General features: G+C 38.5%; 1 protein-coding gene across 8 annotated transcripts in view; it reads left to right on the top strand.

The window, feature by feature from the left end:
* The window catches only part of PPHLN1 (periphilin 1), a 143,373-nt gene that overhangs the window by 12,550 nt on the left and 107,925 nt on the right, over positions 1–22,898 (top strand). For 4 of the 8 annotated variants that reach the window (XM_075124411.1, XM_075124408.1, XM_075124413.1 and 1 more), the window contains exons 2-6: positions 8,512–8,561; positions 10,900–10,991; positions 15,380–15,550; positions 20,080–20,141; positions 20,939–20,980. In XM_075124411.1, coding sequence (XP_074980512.1) covers position 8,561; positions 10,900–10,991; positions 15,380–15,550; positions 20,080–20,141; positions 20,939–20,980 — 368 coding nt within the window. In that variant the 5' untranslated portion in view covers positions 8,512–8,560. Of the gene's footprint in view, positions 1–875; positions 944–8,511; positions 8,562–10,899; positions 10,992–15,379; positions 15,551–20,079; positions 20,142–20,938; positions 20,981–22,898 lie in introns of those variants that run through there. The other 4 variants (XM_048836025.2, XM_048836028.2, XM_075124409.1 and 1 more) reach the window with 3 other exon arrangements.

Here is a 22,898-nt window from a genome sequence, read left to right as displayed (position 1 = left end):
ACACTGCCTTTATACTACATTGAAAAGGAACTACGTGCATCTGTCCTACACTCAAACACTTAGGCCTGGTGTACATTTAAATTGACCTAGCTAGAATGCTCAGGGCTTTGAAAAATTTCACTCCAAGTGCTGTGGTTAGGTTGGCGCAACCTGTGTTGTAGATGCAGCTACTGCTACTTGTAGAGGTGGATTACCTACATCAATGGAATTACTTCTATCTGCATAGTAAGTGTCTATACTACAGCATTGCAGTGGCACAGCTGCAGCACTCACTGTAGTGTAGACAGAAAGAACACTTTGGCTAAATTTTATGACCTCTTCACCCTTATGCACACAACGCCATACTTGCACTTACGTTCCGTTAAACTCATAGACCATGCTCATCTCCCACCTAACTGTTGACAGTCCCATGGCCAGAAGACCACTGTGCCTGCTATTGGGACAGGCTACACACAGTAGTGCTGAAATGAGCTATATACTGGATATTCCAAGATACTTGTGTACCTATTCCCTTTGATCACACACATCCACAGAGGGTTGCATCCTCCTTAGGTCACCTCATATCACAGTCACAGCTCTTCCAAGCTGCTCCTTCTAATTTCTCCACTGTTCAATACTTACACCTATCACAGTGCATGCAGCTGCAGTGCATGCAGCTAATTCCAAGTGTCTGTTGCCAGCTCCAGAGTTAAGGTTGTGTGGGAATGTATCTTAACTCTGTATTTCCTGGTTTTCAGAAGCTTTGAGTTTTGCTGAACTTGATGTTCTGCAAGGGCACCAAATACAACCTTACTTTGGAGTTAACAAAGTTCTTTGCCAGTGAATCATGTTGTGTGTGGGTTTCCCAAATTGACATACCCGATCATTCACTCTAGGTTGGAGAGAAATGCAAAGAAAACTACTTTCAAGGAACTTAAAGTTCATGATGGAGAGTTTGCATCAGGTACGAGGGTCTGAAGTGTCATGAATTTGTTCAGATGTAATATCTACCCATTATTTTACAAGCAAGGAAGTGCAGAGAGTTTGATGGGGAGATCCTTCTAGTACAGCAGCGCTGCCGTCCCACTGATATTTTCAGCGGCCACAGAACTTGAGAAGGGGTACCAGGATGAGAATGTCTCAGTAATCTGGGGTAATGCCTCCATTCAGTTTCTGGATTCGAGAGCAGTGAATGAAATCCCAGATGGGGATATCCTCCCAAAATTATACATATATTGTGGGCAAAACTGTTTGGTTTTTGTACAAGAACGTGGAAAAGTCATAACTATGATGGATGGTTTAGTCTCCATGGAATAGATGAGGTAGCGTAATTTATTTTTCCTCTTTATCACACTGCTTGTAGTTGTCAAAAGACAGAGGGCTGCCTGTTTACCAGAATAAACATCAGGAATTGAAAAATTTACCCAATGCTCGATAGCCAGGTGAAAAAATAAATGTGCTGCCATACACCCAAGCCACTCACTCCAGATCATATCTTCTGTAAGATGAAGGAATAAAACAGTTTTATATTGTTTACAGTATTTAACTGTAACGTTGTCAATCAGTTTTCTATTTAATACATCTTTAAAAATGTAATTTTTCTCCCTTTTTCTATATTTTTATCTTTCTACCTCCACTCCATGCTTTCCCTTTCTTTCCTGTATTTGATTATGATCAAGGATATGATTTGGTCAGGGAGATCACGGATTCTGTGACTTTAACAGATGTCCACTTCTTCGGCTCAGGCTTCAGCCTCGCCAGGTGGGGCTTGGACTGAAGCCAAAGCCCAAGCCCTGCTGCCCATAACTTAGCTTTGCAGGGCCCCCATGGTGTGGGGTTCTGGGCAATTACCCCATTTGCTAGCCCCTAATGCTGCCCTGTGTATATTTCTGTGATTTATTGACTTATTGCCTCCTGTCTATTTAATAAAAATACCCATGCCAAAATCAAATCCTTAATCATGATGTATCTTTCCATGAATTATTTTCATTGTTTGTTTCCTCTTTCTTCTCTTTTCTACTCCCTCATCTCCTTCCCTACGTTCTTATGCAGGGGAGGAGGTTGCGATTTCCCCTCTCCTTTCTTCTACTTATTTCCAAATCTCTTTCCTTCAGCAACATACTTCTCTTTTCAAAATTTACCCAATCTCTCTCTCCCCCAACCACCTCCTTACAAACATATAGTACTCATATTTAAAATTTTTACCAAATGCACATAATAGGTAGAGGACTAAACCTACCAGCTACAAGACTAATACAAAAGGAGGAGAGGGTGACAAAATGGCAAGTGACATCACTCTGGTGAGAAGGTAACTCCCCACCTTGTGCCATAAAAAGGAGAATTCTAGGGTTCCTCCTGAGGTGCTGTCCTTCAACAAGAAACCCACAGAGAAAAGATTGCTATTGCAAAAGTTGTTGATGGCTGTCACTCATGTATCTCAACCCCTCCATCTTATTCATGTTACTGAGAAGAGGAAAAAGCTGGAATAAAAATTAAGTAAAAACCTAAAACTTTCAAGTGAGCCACATAATCCTAGTCTATTTTGTGGAGAAGGAAATAATTTTTATTAGGTCTGTTGCACTAGCACAAAGCAAGGCCTATTGCTGTGATAATCTCCTTGCTGTGATTCTTGGCAGCAAGCCACAAAGGGGCAGCTTGTGTTTACAGTATTAATAGAATAAGTCTCCCACATATGGTGAAACACCATTAGCTGAGAGAATACTTCAATAAAAGCAATCACCACTGACCCAGAGGCAATATAAACTGATACAGTAAATAAATAAGGGTGTGTCTATACTACTGTAGCACTGTAATGTAGATGTTTTCTACATTGATCGGAGTTTTCCCATTAAAGTAGGTAATGCTCCTCTCCAAGAGCCAGTAAGTAGGTCAATGAAAGAATTTTTCTTTTGACCTAGCTGCATCTACAATGGTTGTTAGGTCAATATAACTACATCCCAGAGGTTGTGAAATTTTTCACAGCTGTGATTAATGTAGTTAGGTTGATCTCAATTTTAGAAGTAGACCAGGCCTAAGTAGCACAGTAGAGTATACTCCCAATTATCTGAATAGAATGGATTTTATTTGGATAATTGGGAGTTCATATAATTGAGAGGGCATATAATTGGGAGCTCCCTTCAGCTCTGCTCTCATAGCCCTACTCGGTCCCATAACAGTGGGGCTGCAGAGGGCTCCCTGCGTTGCCACTTGTAACCTTTGATTTATGTGTTTCCAATTAGTAGTTTAAACATAAGGAATAAAACCAAACTGAATTCCTTAAGGTTTGCACCTCCAGGGTAGTTACAGATAATTTAATTTAGTGGAGGACTGTGAATGACACAGTGAATGATTAAAATTAAGGATTTTATTTAATATAAAATAGTTCAAGCATCATGCATTACAGTATGATCATGCACTGCATTTCTACTCACATTCTAAGGTGAAAAGATGAATGCATAGCTGTTCTGCCTCTGGTTAAGGAGTGTGGATATAATCCTTTCTTTAACAGTACCTTGATGCGGGATTGGCGTGCCTATCTAAAACCAACCTACTACCCTTTTTATAATCAACTATAATAATGCCACTTAATTAATGAACATTAAATCCTCCTTTTACCATACCTGTATTTCCGTAACTGTAATTAAATATTTTCTACTTTTTCATTGGCTGTTTAACATTAAGCATTATCTTAACATCTGCTTCAATGCCCGACCGGTAACCATCAATATAGATAGCATTTTCCAAAACATTAACATTTTATTTAAAACATTTGTAAAAACCAATTAGGACTAAAACGTGTTTACAACATGAACTGGGGTTATGCCCTAATTTATCTCTGAATTGTCTCACTTCACTTTATTCGTACTTTACCATGCCTCTCTTGACTATTGTCAAACCTGTTTTTAGGAAATAGATTTTTGGGCCTACTTATGTTACATTACTGTAGAAAATAAGCAAACATCATCTCAATACATGCTACATGTACACCCTCCCTGCATTACTGCACGCGCAAGAGGCAGGGGGGAGGCTGCGGTCTTGGTGGGGCAGAGCAGAGATCCCTGGTCAGGACATTAGCCTTCTCTACACCTTGCACCTGAAGAGATCAGGTATCACCGGCCCAGAGGCAGTTCAGGGAGTCCTCTTCAGCTCTGCTGTCATGGCCCCAGTCATTCACTCCCATGGATAGTGGAACTGTAGAGCATTCCCTGCACTGCCACAGGAGCCATTCAGCAGCAGGATGGCCTCCCCGGGCAGGGGGGTCTCTGCTCTATTATCTGAACCTCTGTGTTATCCAGAAATAATGGGATTCTGATAATAAGGTTTTAGAAATCCAGGAGTATACTGTATTAGAAAAATTATGGAGGTCGAAGTTCTCTATCACATATGTTTGGATACAAGACAAAATATACAGTATCCAACTTTGAGAGAAATTTTATTGTACTGAGAGGGCAGTTAATTCTGAATATAGTATTACAATGTTAGGGTCTGATCCAGTAAATCCTTACTAATGTGAGTAATCCCACTGATTTGGAGAATTTCATGATTGCATGTGTTAAAGCAGGATTCAAAATAGGCCAATCCAATATGTGGTGTTTGGAAACTTTCCAAATATCGACAGATGATATTTGTGCAGATGACTAAAAAAATGTATGATCAGCCTTCATATGAATGAAGTTTTTGGCTAAATTTTTAAAAATTGGAGCCTGTCTGTATTTAGATAATTATTTTCTTAAATGCCTATGTTGTTGTGTATTTTTGAAAATCTCATTTCATCTTCTTAAATCTTTGTTCAGTCATAGATTTAAAGCCAGAAAGGAACATGGTGATCATAGTCTGAACACCTTTATAACACAGATCAAAGGACTTCCTTGAATTAATTCATGCTCCAAGTCCAATAGCTGTGTTTGACTTAGAAAATATCTTTTATGATAACATACAGTCTTGATTTTAAAATGATCAGTGATGGAGAATGCACCACAACCCTTGGTAAGTTGCTTTAATGGTTAATTACCCTCGTGGTTTAAAAAAAAATTGTGCCTCATTTCTAGTTTGAATTTGTCTAGCTTCAGCCATTGGATCTTGATATATCTTTTTCTGCTAAATTCAAGAGCATCTGTTATCAAATTTCTGTTCCCCATGTAGGTACTTAGAATGTGATCAAGTCACCCTTTGACCTTCTTTTTGATAAACAAAATAGATTGACCACCTTGAGTCACTAAAAAATCCCACACATGGGAACTTAGTTAACTCTTATTTGAAAATGTTGGTCTTCAGCTGTTTATTTACAAATGTATGTTCATGCACATCACCTCAGCACATGAATGCTTTAAATAACCCTCAGGAAGCCCATATTTCTTTTGTAATAAAACTATTAAAGCCTATTAACTTTTAATCCAAATTTGGTTTTTCCTTAATAATGCTCATACAACACAGATTTTGTGCTAGAGCTTTAAAAGACATTACACTTAAAATTGACTGGGATGGTGGACTACATAGAATTACTTTTTATGCTGAATCAGCAAAAGGTAAAGCAAGTTAGACTTTCAGTTAATCACTGTTGTGTAAACTTTATCCTACTTATCATTCAGATATCACAGTAATTGGTGCATTAGAAATACTTAGACACACAGACCTGTGGTCTCTTCTACAGCTGAAGCTGCTTGGAACAGAATATTTCATTTAAAGGAAAACTTCAATATAAATACAAGATATTTCAATTACAAAGGAGAATAAAGACTCAATTTTACTTCCTCTGAAGTCAATAGAAGTTTTATTTCATTTTCTTTGTAACTCAAAATAAATTACGCTATTTAATTTTATGGTTGTATGTATAAATTGTTGAATAAATTTAGTAGCTTTTTTTATGAAAATTTAAAATAGTTCTGTTTTGAAATTTTTATGAAGTGTCTAACACCACTTTGTGTATCTTTATCAGCCCAATTAAATCAATTTACTTCATAACATTCTCAACCATGAGTATATTTTAATGATGATTCTTGGCATCTTTTTTAATGCACGTACAGCCAATAGATACCACATTGATAAGCACTTTATAAATGCTGATAGAACTTCAGCTTGTGCAACAGAATTTTCAAGGACAAGAATACTACAGTTTACAAGCAATTCTTATTTGAAAATGAGACATGAATCCAATGAAGCTGGTGGAGGAAATAAAAAGATGACAATATATTTAATCATTAATTCTGTCAGTGACTATAGGAAAGATATTAGGGTAATGCTCCCTTCAAAGTCAGTCCCCTTAAATGGTAAATTCTTCTTTGTCTCTGCCTCAAGCTGTAACTGTTTAAAGGAATAAAACAGTTGTGTGTATTCAGTAGTGTCATGTTGCAAGTGAAATTTCTGTTTAATGATTTTGTAATAATATAACTTGCAACATCAAAAGCAAGAGAAGTATAGTATCTTTCTCATCCTGACTTCATTTCACATTTTCTTCCTCTTCTTCCCTATAGTAGATCATAGTGTATTTTTCTTGAGTTGTCTTAAGTGACTCATCCTTTTTTCTGTTTTTTTCTGCAGTGTATTCACTACTTCCTCTCCTTCTCTCTTTTGTCCTTATTTCTTTGTCTATACTGCATTTCCCTATTCTGTCTTATCTCATCAGTTTATTTATCTGCCTACTCATTCCTGTGCAGTCGCAGATAGTCTAAGATGTGGAAATTTCACCAGATACTTAAAAGATGGAGGATTAAACCTACTATGCAGAGACAGGAATAGGGGCCCCACTGTACAGGGACAATGCTGAGGTGAAAAGGCAATGTTCTCTCATACTTTCCTCTGTGAGTGGAAAGAAGAGGATATTGCCCCAGATTGCTTGCAGGTTCCATTTTTCAGAGTAGACTCTGTCTAGTATGTGTCTGTACTTAGCCCCCTCTGTTGCTGCGTGACAGAGGAAGCATTCTCTCCATTTCCCCACTCCACTTGCAGAGCCTCCTCACTCTCGTGAGAGTCGGTGGAAGGTATACCTGTTACTCGTTCTCTCCCCAAGTTTCCTCACTGATGTGATGGGCATCACATATGTGTGTATCTGCATTCTATCATTCATTCAACCTGGTTGCTCACAGTGGGTGCCTCTTTCTCTATCCCTTTCTTGGCCTCTCTTTTTGAGGGCTGCTGTGCAGTGGATAGCTTCTACTCAAAGCATTCTTAAACGGCAGCAGAATATTTATGATGATTCTTGCCATTTTCACTACTGCCCACAGTGTTTGGAGCAGCAGCAGTGAAAACTGATAAGACTTTGGGCGAGTGGAATTTTTGCTTACTGCCAACCACAAACCTCAGAGTGCGAGAAGTGGCTTAAATGATCAAGCAAAGGAGGGCCTTACACTCAATTTGACGGCGTTTGTTTCCAACTTTTGAATGCTACGTCCGATCAGTTCCAAAATTTCAGGGAATGGTTTAGGCATCAATGGCCAGAACCTTATGGATTCTGGTGAAAATTGGAAAAATTGAAAGGTAGACATGGGGGACACATGGAGTCACTGGCATGAGGGGAGGGGTGGGGTTGCAAGGAGTCCCTGAAATAGCAGGAATAGGATGGTAGAACACAGGGAGCTTGTGGAGAGGAAGGGAGGAATGTAAGAGGCTCTAGTGGGTGTAATGCACTCAGCCTATAGAAACAACAAAGTGTGCAATACTCTAATGTTAACCACTACAACAGAGAGGATATCTGGGAATCCAGTGATTTCAAAGAGTGATGAGGGTGCTAAGCACCTAACAAAAATCGGTACTTAATGTGAAAAATTTAGAGAGAGGATGACAAAGGGCCTATTGGAGGTTGACCTGTGTTGTAACTAGGTCAACCAATCAGAGTAGACCTAGTTACAACACAGTGCTATTTAGTAGGGTAGACAGGCTCTTAACTAAGTTCTGTAACTGGGCCAAATTTTTGGACGTGTCCGAATTATGGAACTTGGTTAAAATCCCATCTATGTTCTAAAATGGAACCAAGTTGTAAATAGGTCCCCTGACTTATTTGTAATTATAATGTAGACAGGCTCTAATGGTGGAAACTATAATTATGTACAGATATTTCATATAGCTAGGGAAAGTGCTATCTCCTAGGGAGTTAGTTTAAAATGATCAAAGGTAGTCTGGAGTGCTGGTTGGTCACATGTTGCTGGTTCTTATTTCTGTCTTTCTAATCAGATTAAAACAGCCAAAATACATTAAATATTGCAGATAGGTCAAGTGACTAGAATAATTGGCTGTGGAAGGTTGAGACATTGAAATTAGATATTTTTGAGTTGACTGGCTACATCTCATTGGTTTAGGATAGTGGACCATTCTGCACTAGTTCAGGGAGATGGAAGAAAGTGACACTGGATCTCTTCTAGCTCATCATTTAGAATTTGGATTAAAAAAACCACAACTGATTAATTTTCATAGTGAAAACTAATAGCGAGAAAGCAAAATTATTGTATTTTAAATGTGTAGGGTTGGTGGTTTTTTGTTTTGTATTTTGGTGGGTTTTTTTTGTTTTTTGCTAATGTATTTTTGTTTTTAATTTCATAGGAACTAATTGAATGGGACTTCAAATACTGGTTGATAAAATAGACGCAAAAGTAAGTGGTACAGATACAAAGTTTTTGTTTGTGTTCTTTTGCAAAATATATATAGCTAAACTAGTACTACTTGTGGTAACAGTTAAGCTTATTTATTGCACTATTTCTTACCAGATTTTTGTGGTTACTCTTTTTAAAAAATCCTGAGTACAGTTGTTTTCTGGGTTTGGTTTTGTTTGGTGTTTTTCCTGGTATGAGGTTACACCAGAAAGTTTCATAGGTCCTCACCTTCGGAATGTCGGTGGGTTGTCTCTTTCTGGCATGTCCTGCTCCTTATTTTTTTTATTAAAGACTTTCCTCATTAAAAACTTTGTACAGGGTCTGTACTGTGGGACTTATAGGTCGGCTGTCGTCTCCTATGGCTGTTTTTTCCTCTCTATGGACCATTCAGTTTTAATAGTTGGAACCCTATAGTTTTCCCCAATAGTTTTGGGAAATGGAATAGTTTTACCCAAGAGGAAAAAAATTTTAATGTAATTTTAGCAAACTCTTATTTAATTGATGTGTCTTTCTTCTGTATTTCTATATCCATCCCAAAATACATTTCAGATTGGGGTTTTCAGTTTTCGTAATTTTTTGCCACTTCCTACTAGATCTCTTCAGTTTGGTGAATTATGTTACATGCTGGATTGTGAGGTTTTCTTATTACAGTAATGGTTGTACTCAAACCTGGATACACTTTAAACAGATTATTTAAGAATAGAAATTCTAATTAATTTAATTCCAAGAAAAAGAGATTTTGCATTCTGTCAGAGACCATAATTTTTACAAATATTTTGTATATATAGAGTACCTTTCATCTGATTTAAAAACACATTAAACATGCTAAGCTTCCCAGCTCTCTTCTGAGTTCTGTATCATGCTTTTGTAATTTTACAGATGACTAAACTGATCCATGGAAAGGCTAAATGGAAAATGAAATATAATATTTTGGAATTGTTCAACCTTATTAGAAAGTGGAGTGAATTACTTTTTTTTGCATTTCCTGACTGATTTTAACTGTGCAATCTTAACGTTGCAGTAACATTTGTATGCAGGGTTGGTGGGGAAGGGCTTTTGTACAAGTGGAGATTGTAAGCTGTGTATAGTGGACTGGTGCTGCTTCAGGTTCACAGATGTCCGGTCTTCGACTGGAAAGTCTGGTTGAACAGGGAACCTGGCAGTGTCTAAAAGTCTGGTTACCGTGGGCGGGAGTGGGAGTGGAAGCCTGTTGCCTGGGCCTGAAGTGGAAGCTCCCGCAGCAGCATACATGCACTTGCTCGGGCCGCAGGCTGCCCCTCTGAGGAGCGCAGTTTGCAGGGCTGCGGTGGAAGACAGAGTGCGGGGACCCATGGCGAGTGGTGTAAGGGGCTCTCAGTGGGCATGGAATGTTCCCCAGGAAGGAAAGTATGCAAACTGCCCCGCCAGCCAGGGCTTCCCCTAGCTGCACTCTCAGGCAGCTCTGGAGTGGGGAGGGCTTGAGAAGGTAGGGAAGGGGGCTGCTGGGCAGGCAGCGCAGAGGGAGGTGCGGGGCTACCTGGCTGCTCCTGGGCAGCCACAGCGCGCTTCTGACCTTCACTTCCAGGTGGCCTGCTGCTGCAGCTGTGGTTTGCAAGTCCCTTTGGGCTGCTCACACTGGAGTTGAGGGGGGAGAGCAGTGAGTGACAGGGGGGGCCTTGTGTGAAGAGGTGGAGCCGTGGGCGAGGCCTTGGGGCAAGAGGTGGGGCAGGAGGTCCGTTTTTCAGACATTAGAAAGTTGGCCACCCTAGTACTGCTATCCTGTGCATCACATGAATAAGCCCTATCATCAACATGTACTCACTATCCTAATTGTTGCTACACATGCAATGGGTCTTTTTTGAACTGCACAATGCAGAACTTTTTAAAAAGTCAAACCAAGATTTTTTTCATCCTAGCAAAGGCCTTAGTCTCAATAAAGACTATTTTCGTTCCAAATTGCAACTTTCACAGTTCAGGTATGGAGAAAGTAAATGGTTGTCAGAATAATAAATAATTGGGTTTTTAACAGGCTGGTATATCAGACTTTTATGACTATGTTCATATTTACCAAGTTTTCGAAATAGTTTATAGTCTCGTATTTTGGAGGCTTAGAGCAACGCTGTCATCAGATTTCCAGTCTAATACTTTTTAAGGAAACAATAGACAATACTCCTTTTCCATTTTTTAGCTGGACAGTGTCCAGTGTTAATTAAGCCCTTTCAAAAAGAACGTATTGCTTTTTTTTCCTGTGCATAGTATGTTATATTAGGACAAGTAGGAGACTTCTTATTTTGACACTTCTTGCTTCTTACCTGTGCATAACACGTATATTTTTCTCTGCTTGAATTTTTATCTTTAGTGGCATATAGAAGAGATGAAATGTGGTCTGAAGGACGATATGAGTATGAAAGACTTCCAAGAGAACGACTCCCACCAAGAATTCATTCTGACGTAAGTACTGTATATGCTATATTGTCTAAATATTGGGCTTGTCCTTTTTTTTAAAAAATAGTACTTATTAGAGCTGAATCTTTTCATTATTTTTTTTCTTATCATTTAATTCCATTTTCGGAGATCATATTGTGACTAACATTTAAGGCACTGATCTTGCAAATGGATCTGCCTGGGCAGACCTGGTGAATTTGTGAGTCTCATGAAGTTAACTGGACTCCACATGGATGATAGGATCTGCCCACATTGCTCTTTGTATAGAATCAGTTTGATGTTCACTGGGAAGTACTTCAAGTAGATAATCTTCTGTACATAAGTGTTCAATATATTTTGTGTGCAGTTAAACATGGGCCATTCAGGTTCTTCCCAGTTTTACTGAGGCTATGCAATTTGCTGGAAAGATTTTTTTTTTTGGCTTTCTCTATCAAATTTTAAAACTGGACTAAGGTGGTGAGATTGTGAACTCAGGGTCTTACGTAGAGCAGTAAGAAACAATGCTGTTGGTGTATGCAAAGATTTAAGCAAAAGTTTAAACCTTAAGTATTGAAAATACAAGAGCAGCAGCTGCCTATTAGATACTTATTGGGATATTAATTACAAAGGAAACAGTACACATTATAAGGAGAGTGATCACTTTACATAAGCTGTTACCAGCAGGAGAGTGGGGTGGGGGAGAGAAAACCTTTTGTAGTGATAATCACCCATTTTTTCATGGTTTGTGTGTATAAAAACGTCTTCTGTATTTTCCACAGTATGCATCCGATGAAGTGAGCTGTAGCTCACAAAAGCTTATGCTCAAATAAATTGGTTAGTCTCTAAGGTGCCACAAGTACTCCTTTTCTTTTTGCAGTATAGTTAATGATATGCAGTCTGTTTATAAAACTTATTTTGTTCTCAGTTGTAAAATTAGAATTTCAGCTACCTATTTTAGGTCTTTAAAAGTAAACACAAACATTTACAAAGCTATAAAAAAGAACAAAGTAGGTAAACTGTTTTCTTCTATAGCTGAATATCTGGAGAAGAGAGAAATCAAAATCACTCTTAAATTTAGCTTTTGAGCTGTTGCAGTTAAATAGAATTTAAAGAACATTTTCTAAATTATTTCTGATTACAGGGTACACAGTATGTATTTGGCAACATAAAACCTCAGGTATCAGTCTCTGCTGTCTACTTTGTGTCCTTCCCCTCTTCTTAGTGAATCTTGGAGATTTAGTGGTTGTTCAATTGACCTGGGCTACCTTTTGTCTTATTTCACTCTCCCATCACATATTCTCAGCCTGCACTTTTTGTAACTTACTGGTATTGGTAACTAGTGTCACAAGGTGTATGTGGCTCTCTCTTTCTGTTGATCAGTGTATTGGTGTTTTGGCTGTTGTGTGATGTTTTAACTTTACAGGGGTCAGCAAAATTTCTCCATTTTCAACAAACTGGAAACCAGATAAGTTTGAACAGGGTATTTAGTCAGATACTCAGTTGCTCCTCGAGTAGTCTTACCAGCAATAGAACAAAAGGAACGGCAGATGGACTTTTACAGATATTAGATTTTTTTTTTAAACAAAGTAACATTTGGTTTGTCTAACAATTTGCTAACTTAATGTAACCATTACAGCAATAAAATTCTTAAATTCTATTAGTCTTTCAAACTCTCTAGGAAACAAGTATAGCACACACATTACAGAGGTTTATGCGTAAGTTTAGCTATAAAGGAAAAATCTCTGAGCATTGAGGAGGTATAATAATATTATCATACAGGAGAGACTGAAACAAATACCCCAACTGTAGGTTTATATTCCAAATAACATCACAAGAGAGTGGCATGACCAGTAGAGTCTACTGATATACCTCCCAAAAAAATTAATGGCAAAACTTTGGTTTGCCAATCTCAGTTTATTATACTATGAAGGTAGGATATGTGGCTTTTTCTGGTTCTGCTCTGTTGCTTTGAGGTAGCTACTGCAAGGCAATTTCCTTCATCACCACTGAGTGTTACATCCAGACTTGCAAAATTCTACTTGCTCAGGGCAAGGAGTTTTTTTAATTTTGTTTTTGGATGGTCATGTAAAATATCATTCGCACATTCATAATTATCAGTCTTCATGGCAGATGACAAGGATATGAATGTTGTTCCTGTGCTGGAATATTTTATGTCAATTTTTAATGACTGGCGTATCTGTGTGTGTCTTGTCTCTACTATTCAAGAGAACAAGAGCCTTAAGCTTGGTCCTGAAACTGAATGTAACATATCAAAATAAAGTCTATTGTAGACTGAGATCTCAGTTGCTGGCAAATGATAAAATGCCAGACAATAGGATTTTGCAGAGTTGCCCATACTCTACACAATATTGTTCACACCTTTACAATATTCTTACTGTTGGAACACTTTAAAATTGTGTTTTCTATATGTCATTGTTACAGTTTTGTGATGTAATCTTTAGGATGGATTGAGATAGGTGAGTACTTCTAATATAGCTTCAGACCTTATGTTCTTTCAGGGCCACCAAATCATAAGCCTAATGTATATGTTAGGAATGGTATTCCATGAGATAGCTTGCCTTCAATGGTTCATCAAGCCCTGTGATATTTTGTATACGTGTGGCCTCTACATTGTATCTAGTCTATGGAGTGAGATTTTATTTTTTTTCATTAGGTGTCTGTAATTGATTGCCCTTTAGTAAACTTGCTGGGCTGTCAGCAAGTTTATTTATAATGTATTAACAGTCTGTGACCCTAATATACCTCTTCCTGCTGAAAGTTTCAAAGCATTAGATTGTGACTACAACTTGAAAAAGGGTTGTTTTTCATGTTTGTTTTTCCCCCTCAAGGTTGCATGTGCAAATGCCGGGCTCTGCCTCTGTATTGGGGCATTCCTAAAAAAAGACCACTGAAAGTTTAGCTCTTAGGGTTTGATTTAAATTGGTAAAGGAAGGAAATTTAAAAGTTAAGGGCTGGCTCTCAGGATTTCACTTACTTTTTTTACGTACCAACAGTTCATAGAATATGTTCAACTTCTAGAAAGCTACATTTGCATCTTCAGCAATATGTGCCGGATGCCCTCAGTAACCAAACTAAGGATCTTTGTGTACTGGTGATGTCAAAACCATGGAAACATGTTGGAGCATGGAGCTAGCTGACTACTTTATCTCCCATATGTGACCTTTGTGCTCCATAGTGATAGTGGGGGCCAATCACAAAGGGGGAAATACTGCATAAAATTCACTTCTTAAGAGTGTGACAGGATATGGCACATTGACATGAGATGGTGATTAAGTAATACCCTGCCACACACATACACCCCTCCTCAATAATAAGCTATCACGGCCAGGTCACGGGTGGCCAGACCTACTTGTCAGAGCTAGAGTCCACAGTCACTAGACAGGAGTCAAGAATTCTCTGTGTTGGGATACTGGGAGGTCAGAAGCAGGAAACAAACTGTAGATCAGAGCCACGAGTCGGGAACCGAGTCAGGTGACAAACTGGAGGTTGAGAACAAGAAGTCAGATGCATCATGGTTACACCAGATCCATGCATCATGACACAACAGAAAAAAAAAAAAAGTTGTTTAACCTAAGGGGAACAAAGTGTTCCAGCCAATCTAAACCAAACTTGTGGGGTGGACATTTCTTGAATAGATAACTGGTATATTAAGTTTTATTCTGAAGGAACTGTACTGGAAGAATTATACATTCCAAAAAACCAGAGATAAGACACGTTAAATCCATTGTCAGTGTTGCAACACTTATTTAGAAAAAATAAAACAAAAATGCAAGCATTAAAACACTCGTTTGAATGCATCCTCTGGTGATCTACTGCATTGTGTCAGAATTGTATTACTTCTCTATTCAGATTGATTTCTTTTGAGCAACCACTACCTCCTCTATGTTTATGTATTTTGAGTACACTATTGACATTCAAATAATAAATTACATTTATCGACAGGCCCTTATTTATGAGGCGTTGCTGAAGATAATTTTCTTTATCGCCATCATTTCTGAAATTGGTGTCAAAGCATATAAGAAATTTAAACTGGAGTAATTTTTTTAAAAAAAATGAGACCTGATTTTTAGGCTTTCAAAGCTAACTCACAGACTGCTTTTGTGACATTTCACTATAAACACAAGATGGCTGGGATGCTACATCAGATTAGACACCATATAAATGTAATGTGTTATCCATCATCAGACTTGCTTGCTGTTTTTCTTGCATGTTTTCTCCACACTTAAGTATGTACCCTTTTTAAGAATGTTGCCGTTCAATATTTTTTTTGGGAATAACCACGTTCATGTACACCATGTACGCCCCCCTTTTTTTTTAAACTTTTGTGTTTTACTACTGGAAGTCTGTTGTGAAAATAAAACGTAGTGTGTTTTATATTTGTTTTGTATTTTTAGGATGACTACCATAGAGTAGTTAATGTTGCACCCAAGAAACCACCACTACTAGATAGACCTGCAGAAGGAAGTTACAGTAGATATGATGACTATAGTCATGTTGACTACAGAGACTATGAGGAGGGCCGAAGTTTTGCCCATGAACGAAGAAGTGGCCCACCACATAGAGGGGTACGTAACTTGATTTTTCTCCCATGAACATATTGCTTATGTTTTCATTCATGTTTGAATCTATGTGCACAATTAAAGAGACACTGTCATCTCAAAAATAATTTCTCCCTGAACATTTTTCAGTATTATTGTAAATAAACTGAAAGGTTAAAGGAAAAAAACAATTTTTAAATTTACTTATTTATTTGCTTTTGACAGTACTTTGTGTGCTGTCATTTTAGCTTGTAAGTCTGTCATGATTGCAGGATAACGACACTACATTTTCATGTGCCTGCACTTCAGCAGCTACTCCGGGACTGAACAGCCGTGCCGTATCCCTGTCTGTTTGGGTAGAACATATGTGGCCAGAAGTCTTGTCTGTCTTTCCTTTTCCTCGCCCATTCTCCTACATGGGTTTGAGGTGCAGAGCTGATAAGTGGTTTAGAGAGTTCTTCCACACATCCCAGATGCTTGCATGTGCAAGTTAATGGCTCAAATAAATACAGTTCATTTTCTGGCACTTGAACATCTATCCTCCTGATTTGCAAGGGCAATAATAGATAGTTGAATGCTGTAATATGGGTCATAATAATTTGTGCCTGCTCTTACTTGTGGATACAAAATCAGTGGTCATTTCTGAAAATCGGGTACCTCCCTGTCTTATTCAAAAATTTGAAATATATACATTTCAAATGAGCAGTTTTCCCATTATTGCTAAGAGGGCACAATAGAGATTACTTATTGTTGAGACTCAGTCCTGATTTGGATTTAAGATTGTTACTTTTCACAGTATATAATACTAAAATTTTTTGGTGTGAAGAGAAAAGAATGTGTGTGTATGGATGCTCTTGAACAAAGTGTGGGGGGTGGGGAGAAATGGACAAATAGTGGGAGAAAATCTCCCTGAAAGATTAAAAAAAATTCCATCCTATAAATCTATTAAATACTTTTGTAACATGGTAGATAGTAACCAAGCTTTATTTATTCCTAATTGTATTTTACATCTATATTGTTGAGGTATCATTAGAGGAGGTTTTGGAACAAATTGATAAATTAAACAGCAGTAAATCACGACGACCAGATAGTATTCACCCAAGAGTTCTGAAGGAACTCAAATGTGAAATTGCAGAACTACTAACTGTAGTCTGTAACCTATCATTTAAATCAGCTTCTGTACCAGATGGCTGGAGGATAGCTAATGTGACGCCAATTTTTAAAAAGGGCTCCAGAGGTGATCCTGGCAATTATAGGCCTGTAAGCCTGACTTCAGTACCAGGCAAACTGGTTGAAACTATAATAAAGAACAGTATTGTCAGATATATAGATTAACATAATTTGTTGAGGAAGAGTCAACATGGTTTTAGTAAAGGGAAATCATGCCTCGCCAATCTACTAGAATCTTTGAGAGGGTCAACAAGCATGTGGACCCGGGGGATCCGGTGGATATAATGTACTTAGATTTTCAGAAAGCCTTTGACAAGGTCCCTCACCAAAGGCTCTTACGCAAAGTAAGCAGCCACGGGATATGAAGGAAGGTGCTCTCATGGATTGGTAACTGGTTAAAAGATAGGAAACAAAGGGTAGGTATTAAATGATCAGTTTTCAGAATGGAGACAGGAAAATAGTGGTGTCCCTCGGGTCTGTTCTGGGACAAGTCCTATCAACGTATTCATAAATGATCTGGAAAAAGGAATAGCAGTGAGGTAGCAAAATTTGCAGATGATACAAAATTACTAAAGATAGTTAATGTTATACCAATAAAATAAAAACCAGCAGGATCCTATTAAAGGGGAAAAGGCAAAATGCCACATTTTTTGTGAATACAGAAAGAATCATAGTAAGCAGTTAGTTATGGCTATAACATTCCATTCAATTTCATATTTATTCACACATTCATTCATACACACACACAGGTTCTGCAAGGTTGTTATCATAATTACCAGCCTTAGAATTGCTCATGCCAAGCCACTGGCCAGGTGGCCTGGACACGAGGAGGGAGCAGGGCCTTGTCAGATGCTCATCTGATGCTCCTGGAAGTTGGTTTACAGAATCAGACTCCAAAGTTCTCATTTTCTAGAGTCCATTTTTTATAGGAATTTCTTCCTATGCCAGTCTATGGGAATTGCTTCATCATGCTGTTGCTGAATCAATCTGCAGATGGCACATTCCTGATGGCTCCGTGCTGCCAGATGTTATCTTGTTCTTTGGTTCTCCCATTCTTGAGGCTGTTGGGTGAATTCCAGTCTGCCCTCCGGGGGTCCTCTGGTTATTTCCACTTGACACCTTCTTCAGCTGGTGGACACTGGATTCTTAGGCTGGCACCTTCCTGATCATTCAGTTATTATCCACACCAGGCATCCATCCACATACATCCTCTATCTCTGTTTTAATCACAATTGTTAACAAAGCGAGATGAATACAACAAAAGGGCGGGGAGTCTCTGGGAGCTGTTTCTGTTTTTTTTTTTCATAGATATCTAGGTCAGAAGGGACCGTTATAATCATCTAGTCTGACCTCCTGCACAATGCAGGCCACAGAATTTCACCCACCACTCCTGCAAAAAACCTCTCACCAATGTCTGTGCTATTGAAGTCCTCAAATCGTGGTTTAAAGACTTCAAGGAGCAGAGAATCCTCCAGCAAGTGACCCATGCCCCATGCTACAGAGGAAGGCGAAAAACCTCCAGGCCTCTTCCAATCTGCCCTGGAGGAAAATTCCTTCCTGACTCCAAATATGGTGATCAGCTAAACCCTGAGCATATGGGCAAGATTCATCAGCCAGATACTACAGAAAATTCTTTCCTGGGTAACTCAGATTCCACCCCATCTAATATCCCATCACAGGCCATTGTGCCTATTTACCATGAATATTTAATTACCAAAACCATGTTATCCCATCATACCATCTCCTCCATAAACTTATCGAGTTTAATCTTAAAGCCAGATAGATCTTTTGCCCTCACTGCTTCCCTTGGAAGGCTGTTCCAAAACTTCACTCCTCTGGTGGTTAGAAACCTTCGTCTAATTTCTAGTCTAAATTTCCTGGTGGCCAGTTTATATCCATTTGTTCTTGTGTCCACATTGGTACTGAGCTTAAATAATTCCTCTCCCTCTCCGGTATTTATCCCTCTGATATATTTATAGAGAGCAATCATATCTCCCCTCAACCTTCTTTTAGTTAGGCTAAACAAGCCAAGCTCCTTGAGTCTCCTTTCATAAGACAAGTTTTCCATTCCTCGGATCATCCTAGTAGCCCTTCTCTGTACCTGTTCCAGTTTGAATTCATCCTCCTTAAACATGTTGTTAGAGAGTATTGCTTTGAGTCTCTCTCTGTGTGAGTAGTTGTTGTTACAAAGAATTGCTTTGAGAACAGACTCTGTCTTAGAATGTACTAACACAATTAGCAGCTTGCAAGTTTCACACAGAGAGGGAGAGAAACAGTACCAAAAACCAAGAGACCTCTTAATTAGTAATACCCTGGAATTTAAACTATGGGGAATCAAACTCATTTGTGATTTTAATACAGAACTTCTTTAATATGATCCAACATTAAGACCCAGGCAGACTGCAAAGAGCTACAAAAGGATCTCTCAAAATTGGGTGACTGGGCAACAAAATGGCAGATGAAATTTAATGTTGATAAATGCAAAGTAATGCATATTGGAAAGCATAATCTCAACTATACATATAAAATGATGGGGTCTAAATTAGCTGTTACTACTCAAGAAAGAGATCTTGGAGTCATTGTGGATAGTTCTCTGGAAACATCCACTCAATGTGCAGCGGCATTCAAAAAAGTGAACAGAATGCTGGGAATAATTGAGGTAGATAGATAATAGGACAGAAAATATCATGTTGCCTCTATATAAATCCGTAGTATGCCCATATCTTGAATACTGTGTGCAGATGTGGTCGCCCCATCTCAAAAAAGATATATTGGAATTGGCAAAGGTTCAGAAAAAGGCAACAAAAATTATTAGGGGTATGGAATGGCTTCCATATGAGGAGAGGCTTCCGTATGATAAGACTGGGACTTTTCAGCTAGGAAAAGAGACGGCTAAGGGGAAATGATTGAGGTCTATAAAATCATGACTTGTATAGAGAAAGTAGATAAGGAAGTGTTGTTTGCTACTTCTCATAACACAAGAACCAGGGGTCACCCAATGAAATTAATAGGCAGCAGATTTAAAACAAACAAAAGGAAGTCTTCACACAATGCACAGTGAACCTGTGGAACTTCTTGCCAGAGGATGTTGTGAAGGCCAAGACCATAATAGGGTTCAAAAAAAGAACTAGATAAATTCCTGGAGGATAGGTCCATCAATGGCTATGAGCCAGGATGGGCAGGAATGGTGTCCCTAGCCTCTGTTTGCCAGAAGCTGGGAGTGAGCGACAGAGGATGGATCACTTGATGATTTCCTATTCTGTTCATTCCCTCTGGGGCACCTGGCACTGGCGACTGTAAGAAGCCAGGATACTGGGCTAGATGGACCTTTGGTCTGACCCAGTATGTTAAACTTCATATAACCAACTCTTTTTCATATGTTGTAGGAGGACCCAGGATACAGATGGCCAAAGGAAGACTATTCCATAAGTCGACAGCCCGAGTACAGGTATTAATGTAATTTTATAAAATGAATCCCTTTTTCATTCAGTGCCAACTTTTTTAAAGATGTATACTCAATAGAGTCACACTGAACTGGGACATTTCCCAAGAAATAGCTAGGAAACATTAGTCTAAAGATAGTAAAGAATAATAATTGCTTCTTAATTTGGGCAGTATTGCATAAATTCTCCCTCATGCAATTCTCTGCAGATCTTCACTGTAGGAATAGCAAGCTATGCTGCTTGAGCTGCCAATCTATTGCAAGCAGTAAACTTTTGGGGTTTGTTTGTATCTCAATGTTCTGAATGTTCCATCAATTGCCTTGTTAAGATCTCTACCCCTCTAACTGTCCATGTTTCCTGTCTTTTCATTTGCTAAAACAGTGTGAGAAGATTCTTCCCCAGTTTATTGTCCCATTCCTTGTTCTTTAGATTTATATATATATACCTTTTATTTTTATACATACATATAAAGCTTTACACAATAAAATGAAAATAAAAGCTTTACACAATTTTTATATATATATAAAAATTTATATTTATATATAAAATAAAAGCAGTTTGTGTAATTAGGGATGTGTGTGTTTATGTAGACGTGTTATTATAAAAGTTGCATCTAAATGCTACCGCAGACTATAGAAAAGTTAAATGAGCATTATCAATTCAGCTGACTTAAACTGTTAGAGTTTTATGTCCGAATTATATTTCAAATTCCTTTTGAGTTTCTCTTGTGTTGATCGGGTCAGAAGAATTTGCTCCCAATCACATATATGTTCTGACCTCCCGTCTCTTTTGAATTCATAAGTGTCAAGGCTGATTCCCCACTCTGGAACTTCGACTGCAGAAGGTAGGGGCCCGCAAGGGTTCTAAAAATTAATACTGACCACTTCAGGATTGTATTAAACTCCCAAGGTTACAGTTTCTCTCTGACCTTGGATGGGTGGATGCTGCCACCACCCAAATGCAAAATCCCTTTGAAGCCAGAAAGGCGCACTTGGGAATCCCTTCCTGTGGAGTACCCTCAAGCCCTTTCACCGCCCCCTCCGGGGAAGAACTGAGAAAGAAAAACAAAGGAAATCAGCTGTTGCCAGCAGCTAATTTAACAACATATACACAAACCAATTAGGTACACAAAAATCCAATCCTATTCTTAAAAAAGGTAAATTTTATTAAACCCAAAAAGAAAGGAAATACTTTGGAACTTAGGCTTTTTGCTAGATCTTAAAAGAAACAATTACAAAAATGAAGCTTCAAGATAGCTCTCTTGAGGTTCAGCTTAAAGGCTACAAGCCAAAACAAAAGCATCTGGGTTTAGCACGGAGGACTCCACAAGCCAATAAGAAATAAAATAAATAACCCTAATCGCATCTTCATAGACATTCCCTGATCACTTACATATTTGGGGTTTCCGATAAGTAGGGTTGAGGTATGAATTGATACTTTTTCATACCTGGTTTTAAAGCTGCTTACAGCATTGCTGCTCTGTGTCTCCGTTCTCCGGAGAACAACAACAACCAGACAAAGGGAAAGTTTTTTCCCCAATTTTAAAAAGTCTAGCCCTCCCATTGGATCTTTAGGTCAGATGCCCACTCCCTTTCTGTTACCTAACCAAGGAGACTTTTTAATCCTTTGTAGGAAAAGCAAGCAGAGAACAGCCACCAAGAGGGATTTTATAGCTAACTGGTTGGCTGGATGTCCATACAAGGGAACAACCCCCCCCTTCATTTATCACAATCAGGTTTCTGCATGAATGTGTGCTTGGGACACAGAAACAGGGAGAAATGTTCCTATTGTACAAACTTCTTGGTCTGTAGTCTGACTGACTTATGTCTGAGAAGTGTCTTTGAAAAGAATCTTCTTCTTCAGTTTTTCAAATGCTTCATTCTAACACTTACTAGGAATAAGACTCTCTTGACAGATGTTAAATGCTAATATTCACAATGACAGGTTTCAGAGTAGCAGCCATGTTAGTCTGTATTTGCAAAAAGAACAGGAGTACTTGTGGCACCTTAGAGACGAACAAATTTATTTGATTATAAGCTTTTGTGGGCTACAGCCCACTTCATGGGATGCATAGAATGGAACATATAGTAAGAAGAGAGATATATACACACACACACACACACACACACACAAACACACAACATGAAAAGGTGGAGTAAGAGGCTAATTAATTAAAATGAGCTATTATCAGCAGGAGAAAAAAACTTTTGTAGTGATAATCAAGATGGCCCATTTAGACAGTTGACAAGAAGGTGTGAGGATACTTAACATGGGGAAATAGATTCAATTTGTCTTTCATGTGTTTTGATAACAGCTTAGTTCATAGAGAAGTGCAGTAAATATTTTTATTCTAATAGACTGGAGTATGAGAAGTAGAAGCTAGTAAAATGTATGTGGAAAGTAACAGGCACCCATTGAGATGTTTGCTTGTTACAGTGTAACAAACAATAACACAAGTGACAAGTTTTTGAGACCATCAGTACAGTTAAAATGAACATTTTAAAAGAATTAAATAATAATGGAAGGAAGGTTAGTCCAGTAGCAGTGCAGTGGTGTTAGCTTGGGACTCAGGAGACCTAGGGTTAGTTCCCTTCTCTGCCACGGACTTTCTGTGGACCTTGGACAAGGCACTGAGACTATGTGACTCCAATCCCCCTCTGTAAAAAGGGGATAATAGTACTTCCGTATATCTGAGGGGTGTTGTGAGGATAAATACATTTGAAAAGATTGTGAGGTGCTTATATGTCCTCCATTATAATACC

This window comes from Caretta caretta, chromosome 1, assembly GCF_965140235.1.
Source record: "Caretta caretta isolate rCarCar2 chromosome 1, rCarCar1.hap1, whole genome shotgun sequence".
Taxonomy (NCBI): Eukaryota; Metazoa; Chordata; order Testudines; family Cheloniidae; genus Caretta; species Caretta caretta.
The sequence above is the reverse complement of the archived record's forward strand: the minus strand, read 5'-3'. Positions and strand labels throughout refer to the sequence as shown.